The following is a 23,984-nucleotide window of genomic DNA, read 5'->3' as shown; positions in this document are numbered from 1 at the left end:
AGAGGCTGCTTCCTATACAGAGGGTGCACCAGCAGAGGCTGTTTCCAGTACAGAGTGTGCACCAGCAGAGGCTGCTTCCTATACAGAGGGTGCACCAGCAGAGGCTGTTTCCAGTACAGAGGGTGCACCATCAGAGGCTGCTTCCTATACAGAGGGTGCACCAGCAGAGGCTGCTTCCTATACAGAGGGTGCACCAGCATTGGCTGCTTCCTATACAGAGTGTGCACTAGCACAGAGGCTACTTCCTATAGAGGGTGCACCAGCAGAGGCTGCTTCCTGTACAGAGGGTGCATGTTTAGAAGCTGCTTCCAGTTCAGAGGCTGCACCAGCAGAGGCTCAGCGCACAGCCATGGCACACAAGCTGGTGCTTATCCTGGGAGCTCTGGAGGGTGAGCATGTCTGTAGATGCGGTCAGAGGCCATTACTTCTAGGACCTAGAGGGATTTTCTTCTGCACTCAGCAGATTCAGAGGATTCTTTCCTTCCTTTTCTCTCTGCTAATGATCTGAATTCAGAATCTAACGTGTGATGTCTCGTATCTCAGGAGTCCTCTCCCAGGAGACCCAGAAGCGGGAGCTACATACCAACCCGGGCAGCCATGTCAACTTACCGTATGCCAGGACCCTGCTCAATGGGACAAGTGAGAGATGATATCTAATTATCTATCTCCTATCTGTCTGTCTGTCTCATGTCTGTCTGTCTGTCTCATGTCTGTCTGTCTGTCTCATGTCTGTCTGTCTGTCTGTCTCATGTCTCCCAGTTTGCACACTCTTTATATCAGAGTTTCCCTCCGCAGAGATCCAGGTGTACCAGACCCCTGAGGTCCATGCCACCCCGGGGAGCGATGTCACCTTACCGTGTACCTACAATGTCTCTGGAGTAGAGGAGGCAACTATCGGGTCCTTCACGTGGTACAGACACCTGGTGAAGACTGGGCCGGAGGTGTGTGACAGTAATAAGGACTTCACCGGTCGGATCTCCAAAGCGGATACAGAACAATTCACCAGTAACAGAGATGCCCATATCACCATACACAACGTGCTTGATACAGACGCTGGCAGATATTTCTGTGCAGTCAGGTTTCTAGAAGGTGGAAGAATATCTGGATCTGGAGCCGGGACCCTGCTCAATGTGACAGGTGAGCAACAGCCATCATCCATCTCGATAGAAAGTATATTGTGATATCATAGGGGATACGCTCTATAGACGATAATTGATGATGTCATGATGTAATATTGGATACACTGTATGGACAATCTTTTATGATGTCTTAATGGATACACTCAATAGAAGATAAATCATAATGTCATAGTGTATGCCCTGTATAGGTGATGTTTGATGATGTCATAGTGGATACACTGTATAGATGCACAGTGGACATGCTCCATAGACTATGTTTCATGATGTCATAGTGGAAACGCTCTATAGATTATGTTTTATGATGTCATAGTGGATACGCTCTATAGACGATGTATCATGATGTCATAGTGGATACGCTGTATAGACGATGTATCATGATGTCATAGTGGATACGCTCTATAGACGATGTCTCATAATGTCATAGTGGATATTCTCTATAGACGATGTCTATATAATGTCATAGTGGATACACTCTATAGACGATGTCTCATAATGTCATAGTGGATACGCTCTATAGACGATGTCTCATAATGTCATAGTGGATATTCTCTATAGACGATGTCTCATAATGTCATAGTGGATACACTCTATAGACGATGTCTATATAATGTCATAGTGGATGCACTCTATAGGCGATGTTTAATGATGTCATAGTGGATACGCTCTATAGACGATGTCTCATAATGTCATAGTGGATACACTCTATAGACGATGTCTATATAATGTCATAGTGGATACGCTCTATAGACGATGTCTCATAATGTCATAGTGTATACGCTCTATAGACGACGTTTTATGATGTCATAGTGGATACACTCTATAGACGATGTATCATGATGTCATAGTGGATACGCTCTATAGACGATGTCTCATAATGTCATAGTGGATACGCTCTATAGACGATGTCTCATAATGTCATAGTGGATACGCTCTATAGACGATGTCTCATAATGTCATAGTGGATATTCTCTATAGACGATGTCTATATAATGTCATAGTGGATACACTCTATAGACGATGTCTATATAATGTCATAGTGGATACACTTTATAGACGATGTCTTATAATGTCATAGTGGATGCACTCTATAGACGATGTCTATATAATGTCATAGTGGATGCACTCTATAGGCGATGTTTAATGATGTCATAGTGGATACACTCTATAGACGATGTCTATATAATGTCATAGTGGATACACTCTATAGACGATGTCTATATAATGTCATAGTGGATACACTCTATAGACGATGTCTATATAATGTCATAGTGGATACGCTCTATAGACGACGTTTTATGATGTCATAGTGGATACACTCTATAGACGATGTATCATGATGTCATAGTGGATACGCTCTATAGACGATGTCTCATAATGTCATAGTGGATACGCTCTATAGACGATGTCTCATAATGTCATAGTGGATACGCTCTATAGACGATGTCTCATAATGTCATAGTGGATACGCTCTATAGACGATGTCTCATAATGTCATAGTGGATACGCTCTATAGACGATGTCTCATAATGTCATAGTGGATGCACTCTATAGGCGATGTTTAATGATGTCATAGTGGATACACTCTATAGACGATGTCTCATAATGTCATAGTGGATACGCTCTATAGACGATGTCTCATAATGTCATAGTGGATATTCTCTACAGACGATGTCTCATAATGTCATAGTGGATACGCTCTATAGACGATGTCTCATAATGTCATAGTGGATACGCTCTATAGACGATGTCTCATAATGTCATAGTGGATACGCTCTATAGACGATGTCTATATAATGTCATAGTGGATACACTCTATAGACGATGTCTTATAATGTCATAGTGGATACGCTCTATAGACGATGTCTCATAATGTCATAGTGGATATTCTCTATAGACGATGTCTCATAATGTCATAGTGGATATTCTCTATAGACGATGTCTCATAATGTCATAGTGGATGCACTCTATAGGCGATGTTTAATGATGTCATAGTGGATGCACTCTATAGACGATGTCTCATAATGTCATAGTGGATATTCTCTATAGACGATGTCTCATAATGTCATAGTGGATGCACTCTATAGGCGATGTCTATATAATGTCATAGTGGATACGCTCTATAGACGATGTCTCATAATGTCATAGTGGATACGCTCTATAGACGATGTCTATATAATGTCATAGTGGATACACTCTATAGACGATGTCTCATAATGTCATAGTGGATACGCTCTATAGACGATGTCTCATAATGTCATAGTGGATACGCTCTATAGACGATGTCTATATAATGTCATAGTGGATACACTTTATAGACAATGTCTTATAATGTCATAGTGGATACGCTCTATAGACGATGTCTCATAATGTCATAGTGGATATTCTCTATAGACGATGTCTCATAATGTCATAGTGGATATTCTCTATAGACGATGTCTCATAATGTCATAGTGGATACACTCTATAGACGATGTCTCATAATGTCATAGTGGATATTCTCTATAGACGATGTCTCATAATGTCATAGTGGATACGCTCTATAGACGATGTCTATATAATGTCATAGTGGATACACTTTATAGACGATGTCTTATAATGTCATAGTGGATACGCTCTATAGACGATGTCTCATAATGTCATAGTGGATGCACTCTATAGGCGATGTTTAATGATGTCATAGTGGATACGCTCTATAGACGATGTCTCATAATGTCATAGTGGATACGCTCTATAGACGATGTCTATATAATGTCATAGTGGATACACTTTATAGATGATGTCTTATAATGTCATAGTGGATACGCTCTATAGACGATGTCTCATAATGTCATAGTGGATGCACTCTATAGGCGATGTTTAATGATGTCATAGTGGATACGCTCTATAGACGATGTCTCATAATGTCATAGTGGATATTCTCTATAGACGATGTCTCATAATGTCATAGTGGATACACTCTATAGACGATGTCTCATAATGTCATAGTGGATACACTCTATAGACGATGTCTATATAATGTCATAGTGGATGCACTCTATAGGCGATGTTTAATGATGTCATAGTGGATACGCTCTATAGACGATGTCTCATAATGTCATAGTGGATATTCTCTATAGACGATGTCTTATAATGTCATAGTGGATACACTCTATAGACGATGTCTATATAATGTCATAGTGGATGCACTCTATAGGCGATGTTTAATGATGTCATAGTGGATACGCTCTATAGACGATGTCTCATAATGTCATAGTGGATACACGTTATAGACGATGTCTTATAATGTCATAGTGGATACGCTCTATAGACGATGTCTCATAATGTCATAGTGGATACACGTTATAGACGATGTCTTATAATGTCATAGTGGATACGCTCTATAGGCGATGTTTAATGATGTCATAGTGGATACGCTCTATAGACGATGTCTCATAATGTCATAGTGGATACACTCTATAGACGATGTCTATATAATGTCATAGTGGATGCACTCTATAGGCGATGTTTAATGATGTCATAGTGGATACGCTCTATAGACGATGTCTCATAATGTCATAGTGGATACACGTTATAGACGATGTCTTATAATGTCATAGTGGATACGCTCTATAGACGATGTCTCATAATGTCATAGTGGATATTCTCTATAGACGATGTCTCATAATGTCATAGTGGATACGCTCTATAGACGATGTATCATAATGTCATAGTGGATACGTTCTATAGACGATGTATCATAATGTCATAGTGGATACGCTCTATAGACGATGTTTTATGATGTCATAGTGGATACGCTGTATAGACGATGTCTCATAATGTCATAGTGGATACGCTCTATTGACGATGTCTATATAATGTCATAGAGGATACGCTGTATAGACGATGTCTTATAATGTCATAGTGGATGCACTCTATAGGCGATGTTTTATGATGTCATAGTGGATATTCTCTATAGACGATGTCTCATAATGTCATAGTGGATATGCTCTATAGACGATGTCTATATAATGTCATAGTGGATACACTTTATAGACGATGTCTTATAATGTCATAGTGGATACGCTCTATAGACGATGTTTTATGATGTCATAGTGGATATTCTCTATAGACGATGTCTCATAATGTCATAGTGGATATGCTCTATAGACGATGTCTATATAATGTCATAGTGGATACACTTTATAGACGATGTCTTATAATGTCATAGTGGATACACTCTATAGACGATGTCTCATAATGTCATAGTGGATATGCTCTATAGACGATGTCTATATAATGTCATAGTGGATACACTTTATAGACGATGTCTTATAATGTTATAGTTGACGCTCTATAGACGATGTTTTATGATGTCATAGTGGATACGCTGTATAGACGATGTCTCATAATGTCATAGTGGATACGCTCTATTGACGATGTCTATATAATGTCATAGTGGATACGCTCTATAGACGATGTTTTATGATGTCATAGTGGATATTCTCTATAGACGATGTATCATAATGTCATAGTGGATACGCTCTATAGACAATGTTTTATGATGTCATAGTGGATACGCTGTATAGACGATGTCTCATAATGTCATAGTGGATACGCTCTATTGACGATGTCTATATAATGTCATAGAGGATACGCTGTATAGACGATGTTTTATGATGTCATAGTGGATACGCTCTATAGATGATGTTTTATGATGTCATAGTGGATACGCTCTATAGACGATGTCTCATAATGTCATAGTGGATATTCTCTATAGACGATGTCTCATAATGTCATAGTGGATATGCTCTATAGACGATGTCTATATAATGTCATAGTGGATACACTTTATAGACGATGTCTTATAATGTCATAGTGGATACGCTCTATAGACGATGTTTTATGATGTCATAGTGGATATTCTCTATAGACGATGTCTCATAATGTCATAGTGGATATGCTCTATAGACGATGTCTATATAATGTCATAGTGGATACACTTTATAGACGATGTCTTATAATGTCATAGTGGATACACTCTATAGACGATGTCTCATAATGTCATAGTGGATATTCTCTATAGACGATGTCTCATAATGTCATAGTGGATACACTCTATAGACGATGTCTCATAATGTCATAGTGGATATGCTCTATAGACGATGTCTATATAATGTCATAGTGGATACACTTTATAGACGATGTCTTATAATGTCATAGTGGATACGCTCTATAGACGATGTTTTATGATGTCATAGTGGATATTCTCTATAGACGATGTATCATAATGTCATAGTGGATACGCTCTATAGACAATGTTTTATGATGTCATAGTGGATACGCTGTATAGACGATGTCTCATAATGTCATAGTGGATACGCTCTATTGACGATGTCTATATAATGTCATAGAGGATACGCTGTATAGACGATGTTTTATGATGTCATAGTGGATACGCTCTATAGACAATGTTTCATGAGGTCATAGTGGATACGCTGTATAGACGATGTCTCATAATGTCATAGTGGATACGCTCTATTGACGATGTCTATATAATGTCATAGAGGATACGCTGTATAGACGATGTTTTATGATGTCATAGTGGATACGCTCTATAGACGATGTCTCATAATGTCATAGTGAATACGCTCTATAGACGATGTATCATAATGTCATAGTGGATACGCTCTATAGACGATGTATCATAATGTCATAGTGGATACACTCTATAGACGATGTTTCGTGCCAGAGCTTGCCTACCCCTGTCATGTTGGATACACTGTATAGTCGATAATGCATGATGTCAGTGATCTATAAATGATGTATCATAATGTCATAGTGGATACACTGTATGGACAATCTTTTATGATGTCATAGTGTATATACTGTACATGTTTCATGTTTAATGATGTCATAGAGGACAGGCTCTATAGACAATGTTTTATGATGTCACAGTGGATATGCTCTATAGACGATGTTTCATTATGTCATAGTGGAAATAGATGCGATAAGTAGAAAGAATAAAGACAGCGTCTCTCACCCGGACGTTGCAAGTAGTAACTTTATTCTTATGGAATGGAATACAAAGCTCAGCAGGCTGGGGCGGACAGGAGCGTGTGAGTGCTGAGTGCGCAGCTGGCGGCGGCCGTTCCGCGCACCTTGCGTTTCCTCTGGCCTCTGACCTCATCACGCTACCTGTGCGCTCCCTTATACCAGGTCTCAAGTGGCCTAGGCAACCTCCGACGCTGAGGCATATCAGTAATCAGCTTCCTGAGCAGTGACTGAACCATGTACGCGGTATCGGATATAGAACCATCCCTGACATCTACTACCCTAACCCTGACACTTAAATCATTGCGGTCGCTCAACCCTAACGGTCTCATCGCATTTGTGTGAATAATCCAGTCTGCCTCCCTCTGCATAAGGAGGCGATCCCTGTCCCCCTGCAGATGGTGCAGATACCTGCTCCAGGGCCACAAACTTTAAGCATTTCACATTGCTATCATGCAAGCTCACCACGTGTTCAATCAATCTTGGGCATCCTTTTCCTGACAGAACCTATGTGCTCCCTGAACCTCTCATACATAGGGCGAATAGTCTTCCCTATGTAGAAAGATGTATGCTTACTGTACAGAGGGTGTACCTGCAGAGGATGTTTCCAGTACAGAGGGTACACCATCAGAGGCTGCTTCCTATACAGAGGGTGCACCATCAGAGGCTGCTTCCTATACAGAGGGTGCACCAGCAGAGGCTGCTTCCTATACAGAGGGTGCACCAGCAGAGGCTGCTTCCTATACAGAGGGTGCACCAGCAGAGGCTGCTTCCTATACAGAGGGTGCACCATCAGAGGCTGCTTCCTATACAGAGGCTGCACCAGCAGAGACTGCTTCCTATACAGAGGGTGCACCAGCAGAGGCTGCTTCCTATACAGAGGGTGCACCAGCAGAGACTGCTTCCGCTACAGAGGGTGCACCAGCAGAGACTGCTTCCGCTACAGAGGGTGCACCAGCAGAGGCTGCTTCTGCTACAGAGGGTGCACCAGCAGAGGCTGCTTCCTATACAGAGGGTGCACCAGCAGAGTCTGCTTCCTATACAGAGGGTGCACCAGCAGAGACTGCTTCCGCTACAGAGGGTGCACCAGCAGAGGCTGCTTCTGCTACAGAGGGTGCACCAGCAGAGGCTGCTTCCTATACAGAGGGTGCACCAGCAGAGGCTGCTTCCTATACAGAGGGTGCACCAGCAGAGGCTGTTTCCTATACAGAGGGTGCACCAGCAGAGGCTGCTTCCGCTACAGAGGGTGCACCAGCAGAGGATGTTTCCAGTACAGAGGGTACACCATCAGAGGCTGCTTCCTATACAGAGGGTGCACCAGCAGAGGCTGCTTCCTATACAGAGGGTGCACCAGCAGGGGCTGCTTCCTATACAGAGGGTGCACCAGCAGAGGCTTCTTCCTATACAGAGGGTGCACCAGCAGAGGCTGCTTACTATAGAGGGTGCACCAGCAGAGGCTGCTTCCTATACAGAGGGTGCACCAGCAGAGGCTGCTTCCTATACAGAGGCTGCTTCCTATAGAGGGTGCACCAGCAGAGGCTTCTTCCTATACAGAGGGTGCTTCCAGTACAGAGGGTGCACCAGCAGAGGCTGCTTCCTATACAGAGGGTGCACCAGCAGAGGCTGCTTCCTATACAGAGGGTGCACCATCAGAGGCTGCTTCCTATACAGAGGGTGCACCAGCAGAGGCTTCTTCCTATACAGAGGGTGCACCAGCAGAGGCTGCTTCCTATACAGAGGGTGCATCATCAGAGGCTGCTTCCTATAGAGAGAGTGCACCAGCAGAGGCTGCTTCCTATACAGAGGGTGCACCATCAGAGGCTGCTTCCTATACAGAGGGTGCACCAGCAGAGGCTGCTTCTGCTACAGAGGGTGCACCAGCAGAGGCTGCTTCCAGTACAGAGGGTGCACCAGCAGAGGCTGCTTCTGCTACAGAGGGTGCATCTTTAGAAGCTGCTTCCAGTTCAGAGGCTGCACCAGCAGAGGCTGTTTCCAGTACAGAGGGTGCACCAGCAGAGGCTGCTTCCTATACAGAGGGTGCACCAGCAGAGGCTGCTTCCAGTTCAGAGGGTGCATGTTTAGAAGCTGCTTCCAGTACAGAGGGTGCACCAGCATTGGCTGCTTCCTATACAGAGTGTGCACTAGCACAGAGGCTACTTCCTATAGAGAGAGTGCACCAGCAGAGGCTGCTTCCTATACAGAGGGTGCACCATCAGAGGCTGCTTCCTATACAGAGGGTGCACCAGCAGAGGCTGCTTCCTATACAGAGGGTGCACCAGCAGAGGCTGCTTCTAGTACACAGGGTGCACCAGCAGAGGCTGCTTCCTGTACAAAGGGTGCACCAGCAGAGGCTGCTTCCTATACAGAGGGTGCATGTTTAGAAGCTGCTTCCAGTTCAGAGGCTGCACCAGCAGAGGCTCAGCGCACAGCCATGGCACACAAGCTGGTGCTTATCCTGGGAGCTCTGGAGGGTGAGCATGTCTGTAGATGCGGTCAGAGGCCATTACTTCTAGGACCCAGAGGGATTCTCTTCTGCACTCAGCAGATTCAGAGGATTCTTTCCTTCCTTTTCTCTCTGCTAATGATCTGAATTCAGAATCTAACGTGTGATGTCTCCGTATCTCAGGAGTCCTCTCCCAGGAGACCCAGAAGCGGGAGCTACATACCAACCCGGGCAGCCATGTCAACTTACCGTATGCCAGGACCCTGCTCAATGGGACAAGTGAGAGATGATATCTATCTATCTCCTATCTATTGATCAATCTATCTCCTATCTGTCTGTCTCATGTCTGTCTGTCTGTCTCATGTCTCCCAGTTTGCACACTCTTTATATCAGAGTTTCCCTCCGCAGAGATCCAGGTCTACCAGACCCCTGAGGTCCATGCCACCCCGGGGAGCGATGTCACCTTACCGTGTACCTACAATGTCTCTGGAGTAGAGGAGGCAACTATTGGGTCCTTCACGTGGTACAGATACCTGGTGAAGACTGGGCCGGAGGTGTCTGACAGTAATAAGGACTTCACCGGTCGGATCTCCAGAGCAGATACAGAACAATTCACCAGTAACAGAGATGCCCATATCACCATACACAACGTGGTTGATACAGACGCTGGCAGTTATTTCTGTGCAGTCAGGTTTCTAGAAGGTGGAAGAATATCTGGATCTGGAGCCGGGACCCTGCTCATTGTGACAGGTGAGCAACAACCATCATCCATCTCGATAGAAAGTATATTGTGATATCATAGGTGATGCGCTCTATAGACGATAATTGATGATGTCATGATGTAATATTGGATACACTGTATGGACAATCTTTTATGATGTCATAGTGGATACACTGTATAGACGATGTCTCATAATGTCATAGTGGATACACTCAATAGAAGATAAATCATGATGTCATAGTGGATACACTGTATAGACGATGTTACATGATGTCCTACCTAGAGGACAGGCTTTATAGATGAGGTTTCATAATGTCATAGTGTATGCCCTGTATAGGTGATGTTTGATGATGTCATAGTGGATACACTGTATAGATGCACAGTGGACATGCTCCATAGACTATGTTTCATGATGTCATAGTGGAAACGCTCTATAGATGATGTTTTATGATGTCATAGTGGATACGCTCTATAGACGATGTATCATGATGTCATAGTGCAGTGTTTCCCAACCAGTGTGCCTCCAGCTGTTGCAAAACTACAACTCCCAGCATGCCCGCACAGCCAAAGGCTGTCCAGGCATGCTGGGAGTTGTAGTTTTGCAACAGCTGGAGGCACACTGGTTGGGAAACACTGTCATAGTGGATACACTCTATAGATAATGTTTTATGATGTCATAGTGGATACGCTGTATAGACGATGTTTCATGATGTCATAGTGGATATTCTCTATAGGCGATGTATCATGATGTCATAGTGGATACGCTCTATAGACGATGTTTCATGATGTCATAGTGGATATTCTCTATAGACGATGTCTCATAATGTCATAGTGTATACGCTGTATAGACGATGTTTTATGATGTCATAGTGGATACGTTCTATAGACGATGTTTTATGATGTCATAGTGGATACGCTGTATAGACGATGTTTCATGATGTCATAGTGGATATTCTCTATAGACGATGTCTCATAATGTCATAGTGTATACGCTGTATAGACGATGTCTCATAATGTCATAGTGTATACGCTGTATAGACGATGATTTATGATGTCATAGTGGATACACTCTATAGACGATGTATCATAATGTCATAGTGGATACGTTCTATAGACGATGTTTTATGATGTCATAGTGGATACGTTCTATAGACGATGTTTCGTGCCAGAGCTTGCCTACCCCTGTCATGTTGGATACACTGTATAGTCGATAATGCATGATGTCAGTGATCTATAAATGATGTATCATAATGTCATAGTGGATACACTGTATGGACAATCTTTTATGATGTCATAGTGTATATACTGTACATGTTTCATGTTTAATGATGTCATAGAGGACAGGCTCTATAGACAATGTTTTATGATGTCACAGTGGATATGCTCTATAGACGATGTTTCATTATGTCATAGTGGAAATAGATGCGATAAGTAGAAAGAATAAAGACAGCGTCTCTCACCCGGACGTTGCAAGGAGTAACTTTATTCTTATGGAATGGAATACAAAGCTCAGCAGGCTGGGGCGGACAGGAGCGTGTGAGTGCTGAGTGCGCAGCTGGCGACGGGCGTTTCGCGCACCTTGCGTTTCCTCTGGCCTCTGACCTCATCACGCTACCTGTGCGCTCCCTTATACCAGGTCTCAAGTGGCCTAGGCAACCTCCGACGCCGAGGCATATCAGTAATCAGCTTCCTGAGCAGTGACTGAACCATGTACGCGGTATCGGATATAGAACCATCCCTGACATCTACTACCCTAACCCTGACACTTAAATCATTGCGGTCGCTCAACCCTAACGGTCCCATCGCATTTGTGTGAATAATCCAGTCTGCCTCCCTCTGCATAAGGAGGCGATCCCTGTCCCCCTGCAGATGGTGCAGATACCTGTTCCAGGGCCACAAACTTTAAGCATTTCACATTGCTATCATGCAAGCTCACCACGTGTTCAATCAATCTTGGGCATCCTTTTCCTGACAGAACCTATGTGCTCCCTGAACCTCTCATACATAGGGCGAATAGTCTTCCCTATGTAGAAATATCCACAGGAGCACAAGACCAGGTAAACTACATACGTGGTGAACTGCATGAGCCTGTGTTCAATGCCCGCAAAGAAGACAACCCTGCCTTGTATGACCTGCTTACAAAATGAGCAATCGCCCCATCGGGGCTCCCTACTGGGGTGCATTCAGTGAGCCACTTCTTGGCTTTGGTTTCCCTCAATCTACTCCTGATCGTGTGGCACTTCTCGAAAGTGATCAGCGGTTTACTACCTATTACATCCTGTAGCCCTTCCTCATTCCTGAGAATCTCCCAATTCTTGAGTATGACCTGCTTAATTGTGTCTGCCAGAGGCTAAACTGGAAAGCGAAGGTGAACCTTTCTGTGTTCCAGTAGCTCCTTCTGGGTAAATTGAGCTGCTTCTGTCAATGCTGCCTTTAGAGCGATCTCTGGGTATCCCCTCGCTTGTAGTCCTTCCTTTAGTTCTTGAGCCTGCTTTTTGTAACCCGCTTCCATGCTATTTAAGCGTCTGAGCCATACGGCACGGCTTGTTTTACGCTACGTGGATGATAGCTATCGTAGTGCAGCAGGGAATGAGTGGCCGTCGGCTTGCGGTAACCAGTGGTGACTATTGCACCATTCTCTAAAGTAACCATGACATCAAGGAATTCTAAAGTTCCACCTCCAAAATTCAAGGTGAACTTCATATTCATGTCATTATGGCTATTGAGAAAATGCACAAAGTCCTCACACACCTGCCTCGGGCCCTGCCACACCATGAAAATATCATCCACGTAGCGCAAAAATAATTTAATATGCTGTAGGTATGGGTTAGAGGTAGAGCAGACATAACGGCCCTCAAACACTGGCAAAAACAAATTGGCAAAGGTGCAAGACACCGGTGTGCCCATGGCCGTACCATGGATCTGCCTGTACCGGCGTCCCCCATTATTGCTGAGTACAGAATTCCGTGCCTCCTGGACAAACATGCAATAGATCTCACTCTTGTTAGTTTTGCTGAGGACTTTGATGACAGCTTGCGCACCCTCCCCGTGTGGGATACGGGTGTACAGGCTTTCCACATCAAGGGACACCAAATTAAAGTCATCCTGCCACTGGAAGTGATTCAATGCCTCCAGAAAGGAGTTGGTGTCCTGTAAATAAGTAGGGGCATGTGACAAGAGTGGTCTAAGCAGCCAGTCCAGGTATTTAGATAGAGACTCAGTCACAATGGGGCGTCCTGGTGGATGGGTCCGTGACTTGTGAATCTTAGGTAGAAAGTACCAAGTAGGTTTCTTGGGGGACGGTGGCACAAGCCGATCCATGATACGTGCCGTCAAAAATTCCAAATCAATATAACGCGTCAGTAACTCGCGGAGTTGTACTAAGATGGTGGGGATGGGATCCCTGTCCAGTTTATGGTATACCGAAGTGTCTCCTAACTGCTTGTGTGCCCCCCGCAGGTAATATTCCTTAGTAAGGGGTACAATATTGCCCCCCTTGTCCGCTGCTTTCACTATGACGTCCTCTCTATTTGAAAGCCATTTAATGGCTAACCATTCTTCTTTGGTAATGTTATTTTCCACCTTGGGATATACCAAGGCTTTAACATCTCTTAATGTTTGTTTATAGAAGACGTCAATGCTACTCCCAGCGGGCAAGGGGGGACAATATGTGGACCTGATGCCCCCTCAAAGCGACCCGATCCTAGAGTGGGGGCCGGGGGATCACCCAGTTCTATGTCAGTCAAAGACTCTAAACAGGCAATTTCCCTTTCACTGTAGGGCTCCTGACAGGGTTAAATTTCTCAACCAGACTGAAACTGAGTCCTGTTAAGGGCAGTAATACATGGGGGAGGAAGTTCAAGAGCAGTCAGATTGACCACAAGATCCTCTCTAGGTGTTAGTCACTGGCGCCATGACACCTGCTTCTTGATCTTCTTTCTTCCCCTTCTTGTGCTGCACCTAAAGGGGGGGAATTATCTGCCATGTCTGTCTTCATGTTGGCGTCACCTGACACCCTAGTCGCTATCTGTGCTCCGATAATCACTCGTATTCTTCCTCTGTCGGCGTCTCTTTCTTTGTCTTCTTTTATTCCAATCAAATATTTTTCCGCTGTCATAATCACATTTATCACGGAAGATCTTAGCTTTTTTCTTTCTTTTACTTCTGATTGGTGATGACTAGTTTCTTATTCTCCGTTAGTCTTTGTGTAAGTTCGGTTCTCGCGTTTTTTAAGTCCTCTGTAATTTTGTTATACTCTTGTTCTTCCCGTTTTAACGCCACAGAAAGTATTTGGGATGAGAACGGCATGTGGAGCTCCTTCCACTCAGTGGCAAAGGCTTCATCTTCCTCATATTGGAGGAGTTCTTTGTATGTCCGGAGGCCTCTGGGAACGCGACCGTTTACACTGTATGATTTTAAGGAGTTCACTGTCCAAAAGAGTCGTACCTCCTTATCTGCAGACTGGTGACACGCATCTCAAGAGCCTTGGTACTAAAAGACTGAAGAGTGTCACGGGAGTTGCACTCAGCAAAAAACGCGTCCGCCCTTCTCTGCCTGTGTTCAGACTGACCAGCTCTTCATCAGTTGCCATAGCTTCTGAATTGTTCATTGGGTATGCAGGACTAACGCAGCGTGCTCTGCCTCTAAAGTGGAAGGATGAGAAATGTCAAGACAAAGTAGGAGGGTGAGGCGGCGCAGCAGGTGCGTCCAGCAGCTCAGACCAGGTCAGTCAAACGGCATCGTTCAGTGGTGCTCTGCTATCAGACTGGAAGTTCACCGTAATGATGCGATAAGTAGAAAGAATAAAGACAGCGTCTCTCACCCGGACGTTGCAAGGAGTAACTTTATTCTTATGGAATGGAATACAAAGCTCAGCAGGCTGGGGCGGACAGGAGCGTGTGAATGCTGAGTGCGCAGCTGGCGGCGGCCGTTCCGTGCACCTTGCGTTTCCTCTGGCCTCTGACCTCATCACGCTACCTGTGCGCTCCCTTATACCAGGTCTCAAGTGGCCTAGGCAACCTCCGACGCCGAGGCATATCAGTAATCAGCTTCCTGAGCAGTGACTGAACCATGTACGCGGTATCGGATATAGAACCATCCCTGACATCTACTACCCTAACCCTGACACTTAAATCATTGCGGTCGCTCAACCCTAACGGTCCCATTGCTCTATAGACAATGTTTTATGATGTCATAGTGGAAATAGACCATGTCTCATAATGTCATAGTGGATACGCTCTATAGACGATGTATCCTGATGTCATAGTGGATACGCTCTATAGACGATGTATCATGATGTCATAGTGGATACACTCTATAGATGATGTTTCATGATGTCATAGTGGATACGCTCTATAGATGATGTTTCATGATGTCATAGTGGATATTCTCTATAGATGATGTTTCATGATGTCATAGTGGATACGCTCTATAGATGATGTTTCATGATGTCATAATACAGCGGTCAGCAACATTCGGCATTCCATATGTTGTGAAACTGCAATTCCCAGCATGCTCCATTTATTTCTAGGGGAGTTCTGAGAACAGCGGTGCAAGTATGCATGATGGGAGTTGTATTTTCACAACAGCTGGAGTGCCGGAGGCCGTCTACCCCGTCATAGTAGATACACTGTATAGACGATGTTTCATGATGTCAGTGTATACGCTCTATAAATGATGTTTTCATGATGTAATAGTGGATACACTGTATAGACAATGTTTTATGATGTCATAGTGGATATGCTTTATAGAAGATATATCATAATGTCCTAGTGGATACACTGTATAGACTGTATATCATAGTGTATGCATTCTATTGAAGATTTAGCATGATGTAATAGTGGATACACTCTGAAGATGATTTGATAGTGGATACACTCTGTGGCGCTTTTGGAGGGGCCTGCATCTACATTGGGGAATGCTATACGCTGTATACTCCCCTGGCTATAATCCCTGAGCTCTTTTATGAGCTTGTTCCTGCATCTGTCACGGATGGTGTACAGGAAACAAGGCAAAACAACATGCATAAATGACTCGCTGGATCCAGAAGCTAAGGAACAAAAGGGGGACCCCTGTAGAAGACCTGGGACTTTCCCTGGCTGCTCAGCCTATGCATAGATCCGAATGGTGGAGGTATGCATATCCACGTACCTTGACTATATAATCCCTGAGCACCCTGCAATAGTGAGGGGACACGACCACCGGCTCCCTACACCAGACACGGAGGGAGTCAGGGTCACCTGGGATCCAGCAAACAGAAAATAACAGATAACAGTATAACACTTAACTTTGTAGAGGAGAGGAGAGGAGAACCAGATGGACATGCACACATACTCCAGGAAGAAATATAAGCCGCCCAGAAAAGCCTTCTGGGGAAGAATTTAAAGGGAAACAATTAGTCCAACACATAACAGCTGAGAGAGGCTAATGAGAGGAGGAGCTGAATACCACACCACAGAACTCAAGGAGGAGGTTCTGAAAGGCCTCTGTCAGAGCTTCTCAGCTGTCTGGTTGTGACAGTACCCCTCCCTCTACGAGTGGACTCCGGACACTCAGAACCCACCTTCTCAGGATGGGACCTATGGAAAGCCTTGATGAGACGAGAGGCTTTAATGTCCGTCACTGAGACCCACATCCTCTCCTCAGGACCATACCCCTCCCAGTGAACAAGGTACTGAAGAGAACCGCGGACAAGACGAGAATCCACAATCCTAGAGACCTGAAATTCCAGATTCCCATCAACCATAATCGGAGGAGGAGGCAAAGGCGAGGGTACAATGGGTTGAACATAAGGTTTCAATAAGGACTTATGAAAAACATTATGGATCTTCCAAGTCTGAGGAAGATCAAGACGGTATGCAACAGGATTGATGACAGACAGGATTTTGTAAGGCCCAATAAACCTAGGACCCAACTTCCAGGAGGGAACCTTCAATTTGATATTCTTGGTAGACAACCACACCAGATCACCAACATTCAGGTCCGGACCAAGCACACGTCTCTTATCTGCCACACGCTTATATCTCTCACTCATGCTCTTTAGATTATCTTGAATCTTTTGCCAAATAGATGACAAAGACGAGGAGAATCTGTCCTCATCAGGTAAACCAGAAGACCCCTCTCCCGAGAAAGTCCCAAACTGTGGATGAAACCCATATGCACCAAAAAATGGTGACTTATCAGAGGACTCCTGACGACGGTTATTTAAAGCAAACTCAGCAAGGGACAAAAAAGAACACCAATCCTCTTGATTCTCCGCCACAAAACAACGCAGATATGTCTCCAGATTCTGATTGACGCGCTCTGTCTGGCCATTCAACTGCGGGTGGAAAGCAGAAGAGAATGACAACCGAACCCCCAAGAGAGAACAGAAAGCCTTCCAGAATCTGGAAACAAACTGCGTGCCCCTATCAGAGACTATGTCTAAAGGAATACCGTGCAATTTGACAATGTGATCAACAAATGCCTGCGCCAGCGTCTTAGCATTGGGCAAACCAGGAAAAGGGATGAAATGCACCATTTTGCTAAAACGGTCCACCACCACCAGAATCACAGTCTTCCCCGAGGAACGAGGCAGGTCCGTGATAAAGTCCATGGACAGATGTGTCCAAGGACGGGAAGGAATGGGTAAGGGAAGGAGAGGACCTGATGGCCGTGAATGAGGGACTTTGGCACGAGCGCAAGTCTCGCAGGCTGCCACAAAACCCTCAACCGACTTACGAAGCGCAGGCCACCAGAATCTCCGAGCGATGAGATCCAGTGTGGCTCTTACCCCCGGGTGCCCAGCAAGGACCGTATCGTGGTGTTCTTTAAAAATCTTGTGTCTTAAAGCGAGAGGCACAAACAACCTCCCAGGAGGACAAAGATCAGGAGCCTCTGACTGGGCTGCCTGCACCTCTGCCTCCAATTCAGGAAAAAGAGCAGAGACCACCACACCTTCAGCCAAAATGGGACCCGGGTCTTCAAAATTCCCGCCTCCCGGAAAACAACGTGACAGGGCATCTGCCTTTACATTCTTAACTCCAGGGCGGAACGTGACAACAAAATTAAACCTAGAAAAGAACAACGACCATCTGGCGTGTCTCGGGTTCAGACGCTTGGCTGACTCCAAGTAGGCCAGATTTTTATGGTCAGTAAATACGGTAATAGGGTGTCTGGCTCCCTCTAGCCAATGGCGCCATTCCTCAAAAGCCAACTTGATGGCCAACAATTCCCTATCTCCCACATCGTAATTTCTCTCTGCGGAGGAGAGTTTTCTTGAGAAAAAGGCACACGGTCGCCAATTGGCAGGAGAGGAACCCTGAGACAAGACCGCCCCCACACCCACCTCAGAAGCATCAACCTCAACTATGAAGGGTAGAGAAATATCAGGTTGCACCAAGATGGGAGCGGAAGCAAAACTCTCCTTGATATCAGAAAAAGCCTTACGCGCCTCTACTGACCAAGAAGAAAAATCTACCCCCTTTCTGGTCATATCAGTGAGTGGTTTAACAATAGAGGAATTATTCAAAATGAACTTCCTGTAATAATTGGCAAAGCCCAAAAAACGCATCAACGCCTTTTGATTCTCAGGAAGCTCCCACTCAAGCACAGCGCGGACCTTCTCGGGGTCCATGCGAAAACCAGAAGCGGAGAGAAGAAACCCCAGAAATTGAATTTCTGGAACCGCAAACACACATTTTTCCAGTTTCGCATATAATTTATTCTCCCGCAGGATGAGCAAGACCTGACGTAAATGTTCCTTATGAGTTTTGAAATCGGGAGAAAAAATCAAAATGTCATCCAAATACACCAATACAAATTTTCCCATCAAATGATAAAAAATGCTGTTCACGAAATGCTGGAAAACGGCTGGGGCATTCATCAAACCAAAAGGCATAACCAAGTTTTCAAAATGGCCCTCAGGGGTATTGAAGGCCGTCTTCCATTCGTCCCCTTCTCTGACCCTGACCAGGTTGTATGCCCCTCTTAAATCTAATTTGGAAAAGACTTTAGCCCCAACAACCTGGTTAAATAGGTCCGGGATCAGAGGAAGCGGATAAGGGTCACGAATTGTGATATTGTTCAGCTCCCTGAAATCCAGACAAGGTCTTAAAGAACCATCTTTTTTCTTAACAAAGAAAAAACCAGCGGCAACAGGTGACTTCGAGGGTCGTATGTGTCCTTTTCTCAGACTCTCAGAGATATAAGCACGCATAGCGATCCTCTCAGGTTGGGAAAGATTGTATAAACGAGATTTAGGCAGCTTGGCGCCTGGGATGAGATTAATAGGGCAATCGTACTCCCTGTGCGGGGGCAAATCCTGAACTCCACTCTCAGAGAAAACATCCGAAAATTCAGAGAGAAAAGATGGTATAGTCTTAGTAGAAACCTCTGAAACAGATGTCGTGAGGCAATTCTCTCTGCAAAAGTCACTCCAACCATTTATTTGCTTCGCTTGCCAATCAATGGTGGGGTTATGCTTAGTGAGCCAGGGCAGCCCCAACAAAAGAGGAGTAGGCAAACCGCTAAGGACGAAACATGACACATCCTCAACATGAGCATCACTCACAATTAAACGGATATTGTGAACTATGCCCTTTAATGATTTCTGAGAAAGTGGAGCGGAATCGATAGCAAATACAGGAATATCCTTTCTCAAAGCGCACACCTGGAAACCATGAGTTATCGCAAAGTGATTATCAATGAGATTGACCGCTGCTCCACTATCCACAAAAATCTCACAAAAAATGTTCTTGCTCTCTAGCGCCACCCTAGCCGGCAGGACAAAACGGGAACTACAAGCAAACGGAAAATCTTCAATCTCCGCCTCAATCCTGCCAATAGTAACAGACGGAACATTTTTCAAAGATTTTTTCCTCTTTGTTTCTTTATTATACCCAGAGAACTGCCTGAATCTCCTAGAGGGACAAATATTTGCCAAATGATTAATACCTCCACAACAAAAACAAACCCTCCCATGCGGGCTGAATCTTCTATTGTCAGAAGCAATCAACCCCAGCTGCATGGGCTCCTGCTCAGAAGGGGCTGACAGCGACTGAGACCCCTGCGCACAGAATGGGACCGCTGCACAGTCCTGGGACTGAGTATGACAGGAAGGAGAGATCTCTCCTCTCTCTCTAAGACGCCTGTCAATACGAACGGCCTGAGACATAGCAGAGTCCAAGGAGATAGGCCTCTCATGAAAGGCAAATGCATCTTTCAATCCCTCTGAAAGACCATGGCAAAATTGACTTCGGAGTGCAGCATCATTCCAACCAGTATCAGCTGCCCAACTCCGAAATTCTGAGCAGTATATTTCTGCGGATTGTTTACCCTGGCATAGGAGACGTAGTCTAGACTCCGCCAGAGCAATACGATCCGGATCATCATATATCTGACCTAGGGCTAAAAAGAATTCATCCACTGAACGGAGGGGCCGTGCCCCCTCCGGCAGCGAAAAGGCCCAGGACTGAGCGTTACCCCTGAGCAGCGATATAATGATCCCCACCCTCCGTTCCTCATCACCAGAAGAGTGGGGAAGAAGGGGAAAATGGAGTTTGCAAGCCTCTCTAAAACGCACAAAATTCTCACTACCCCCGGAGAACGTATCCGGGAGCGAGATCTTAGGCTCAGAACAAACTCCATGAACGCCAGCTGAACCGGTCACTTGAAGCTGAGAAAAAGTCCTGCGGAGATCAGCTACCTCCAATGAAAGACCCTGAAGGCGTTCAGCCAAAAGTGAAACCGGATCCATGCTTAAGACGGTTATGGCGGCTTATAATGTCACGGACGGTGTACAGGAAACAAGGCAAAACAACATGCATAAATGACTCGCTGGATCCAGAAGCTAAGGAACAAAAGGGGGACCCCTGTAGAAGACCTGGGACTTTCCCTGGCTGCTCAGCCTATGCATAGATCCGAATGGTGGAGGTATGCATATCCACGTACCTTGACTATATAATCCCTGAGCACCCTGCAATAGTGAGGGGACACGACCACCGGCTCCCTACACCAGACACGGAGGGAGTCAGGGTCACCTGGGATCCAGCAAACAGAAAATAACAGATAACAGTATAACACTTAACTTTGTAGAGGAGAGGAGAACCAGATGGACATGCACACACACTCCAGGAAGAAATATAAGCCGCCCAGAAAAGCATTCTGGGGAAGAATTTAAAGGGAAACAATTAGTCCAACACATGACAGCTGAGAGAGGCTAATGAGAGGAGGAGCTGAATACCACACCACAGAACTCAAGGAGGAGGTTCTGAAAGGCCTCTGTCAGAGCTTCTCAGCTGTCTGGTTGTGACAGCATCGCTCTCTGAAGGATGAGAGGTTCACCCACTGGAACCTGGAAGCCTTGTCGTAGGTCCAGGGTGGGAAGGAATCGGCGAGACCCCAACCAAGCTGTGGCGGTTCGTGGGGTCGGCAGTGCTTACGGTGTCAAGTGGAGTGCTTGGTGACCTCGGGATGTACTAGGAGCATCCATCAATGGAGGTACCCAGTCGAGGTGCCAGGAGACAGTGGTGGCAGCAGTGGGATGGTGTCCTAGTGCGAGGAGAAGCACTAGGACGCCATCGTGGATTTACAAAATTGAGGGCAACGATTTTCCCCGTACATCGCTCCCGGCTACAGCTGTATGGAACCAGTTTGTAACCAAACAGCGTCCCGACACAAGGAGCAGGACCTGATCAATCGGGATACAGTCTGGAAAGGCGTCTGGTATAAGGCCCTGGAGGGCGAACAGTATCGGCGGTGCGAGAGACTCCCCGGCGAGGACCAGCGATGGCAGATGCGACTGGCCCTACTGATGCGCCTCCTGGGAGAGCAGCCCCTGGAGATGTGGGTGAAGGAGCTCGAGCTCCGGGTGCGACAGGAGCTGTGGCTGGAGAATGCCTACCAGGCACTCTGGTGTTATACAGCTTCGCATACACCCTGGAGGGTGGAGCACAACAACCCTGAGGTGTATGATTACAATGTGGGAGGCTTTCACAGAACCAGAGTTCGGGAGCACTACGGAGACCCGATTTTATGACATCTACGATTTCAGGGAGGGTATGCAAGATTGGGCTGACCCCAACAAGGTGAGACCAGACTTGGAATATCTAGTGACACTGGAATGGGGGCAGGAGCAAGGCTACCAACATCTGCTCCATGTAATTGACCAAACTCTGCAGGAGAGTTGGGTGGCAGTCCCAGACTTAAAGCCCTGCGGCGGAGAAGACCCGGCTGAGGTACCCCCTACTTCACTACCAGCTACAGAGGTAGGGAACCTGATAGACGGGTTCTGGGGGGAACTCCATATGGCAGGTGGAGATGGGACCAAGGTTTCTCCACCTGCCCTACAGGGATGCTGGAGCCGGAGTTTCAGGGAGTAGGGATAGTCAGTCCTGCTTCCCAGTGGCAGTATGTTTTGCAATGAGAAGAGAGCATTGTCTGCCTTCCCCAGTGGCAGTGCACCTTGCAGAGAGAGGAGAGCATTGTCTCACTTCCCCAGTGGCAGTGTACCTTGCAGGAAGAGGAGAGCATTGTCTCACTTCCCCAGTGGCAGTGTACCTTGCAGGGAGAAGAGAGCATTGTCTCGCTTTACGAGCGGCAGTGTACCTTGCAGAGAGAGGAGAGCATTGTCTCACTTCCCCAGTGGCAGTGTACCTTGCAGAGAGAGGAGAGCATTGTCTCACTTCCCCAGTGGCAGTGTACCTTGCATGGAGAGGAGAGCATTGTCTCACTTCCCCAGTGGCAGTGTACCTTGCAGGGAGAAGAGAGCATCGTCTCCCTTCCCCAGTGGCAGTGTACCTTGCAGAGAGAGGAGAGCATTGTCTCACTTCCCCAGTGGCAGTGTACCTTGCAGGGAGAAGAGAGCATTGTCTCGCTTTCCGAGCGGCAGTGTACCTTGCATGGAGAGGAGACAACTGGTCTCTCTCCCCAACCACGGGGGACAGCACCCCTAACTCCGATGGTGCAGATGGGACCGCGGTTTCTGCACCAGACCTACAGGGATCCTGGACGGCCGGTACAGATCCCCAACCAATCCTGCAGGAATGTCAGGAGGAGGACATAAGCGATCCCTTCTCTCCACACCATATCCGCAACCAGGTCCTGGGGGTAGGATTCCCTGACCTCATCCTGGCGGAAGAGCTGGCATCTGGGCAGAGCGCAGTCGGCCTCTGCCCTCCCATATCCTAATTTCAACAGGTCCAGTATTTGGTTGTGGGTGGACTGCCAGACTAACTCAGGTATCAACCAGCGTTAGGTCAGGTACCTGGTTAGTCTTCCCTTAAAGAGGGAGATGTGTGGCGGAAAAAAACTCGCCACTGGGTTTTGGAGGGGCCTGTTTGCCAGCCTTTAGCCTCAGGATTATGGCCCATATACTAAAACTTTAAAGGAGAAGGTGAACCGGCTGCACAGCCTAAATCTGTGGAACTGTTTAGGGCAGGAAAGCCATGCTTGCGGTCGGTCAAATGTGACTTCCATGGAATTTGTGAAAACCTGCTTGTATCTGGGTGATTTCTGGATATGTTGTTTGCCCAGATCAGAGCTATCCAGGGATGTATAATTTATGGGGATATGTGGGGCTTTGGGGTGTTTTCTGTGTTTTGGGGGAAAATGTGTGTTTTCTGCCTGTGAGTGATTAAGTTCGCCCATTGTGTTTGGTAATTGTATCACAGGC

At 45.8% G+C, this 23,984-nt stretch overlaps 1 protein-coding gene across 1 annotated transcript in view; it reads left to right on the top strand.

Moving 5' to 3' along the window:
- The first annotated feature begins 286 nt into the window (after nucleotides 1–286).
- LOC122922899 overlaps nucleotides 287–23,984 on the top strand; it is a 37,629-nt gene continuing 13,931 nt past the window's right edge. Inside the window, exons 1-5 of the mRNA XM_044273661.1 lie at nucleotides 287–389; nucleotides 544–639; nucleotides 796–1,137; nucleotides 9,796–9,891; nucleotides 10,021–10,362. Coding sequence (XP_044129596.1) covers nucleotides 350–389; nucleotides 544–639; nucleotides 796–1,137; nucleotides 9,796–9,891; nucleotides 10,021–10,362 — 916 coding nt within the window. The 5' untranslated portion in view covers nucleotides 287–349. The remainder of the gene's footprint in view (nucleotides 390–543; nucleotides 640–795; nucleotides 1,138–9,795; nucleotides 9,892–10,020; nucleotides 10,363–23,984) is intronic.

Source organism: Bufo gargarizans, unplaced genomic scaffold, assembly GCF_014858855.1.
Source record: "Bufo gargarizans isolate SCDJY-AF-19 unplaced genomic scaffold, ASM1485885v1 original_scaffold_1028_pilon, whole genome shotgun sequence".
NCBI lineage: Eukaryota > Metazoa > Chordata > Amphibia > Anura > Bufonidae > Bufo > Bufo gargarizans.
This window is presented reverse-complemented; position numbering and strand designations above follow the sequence as displayed.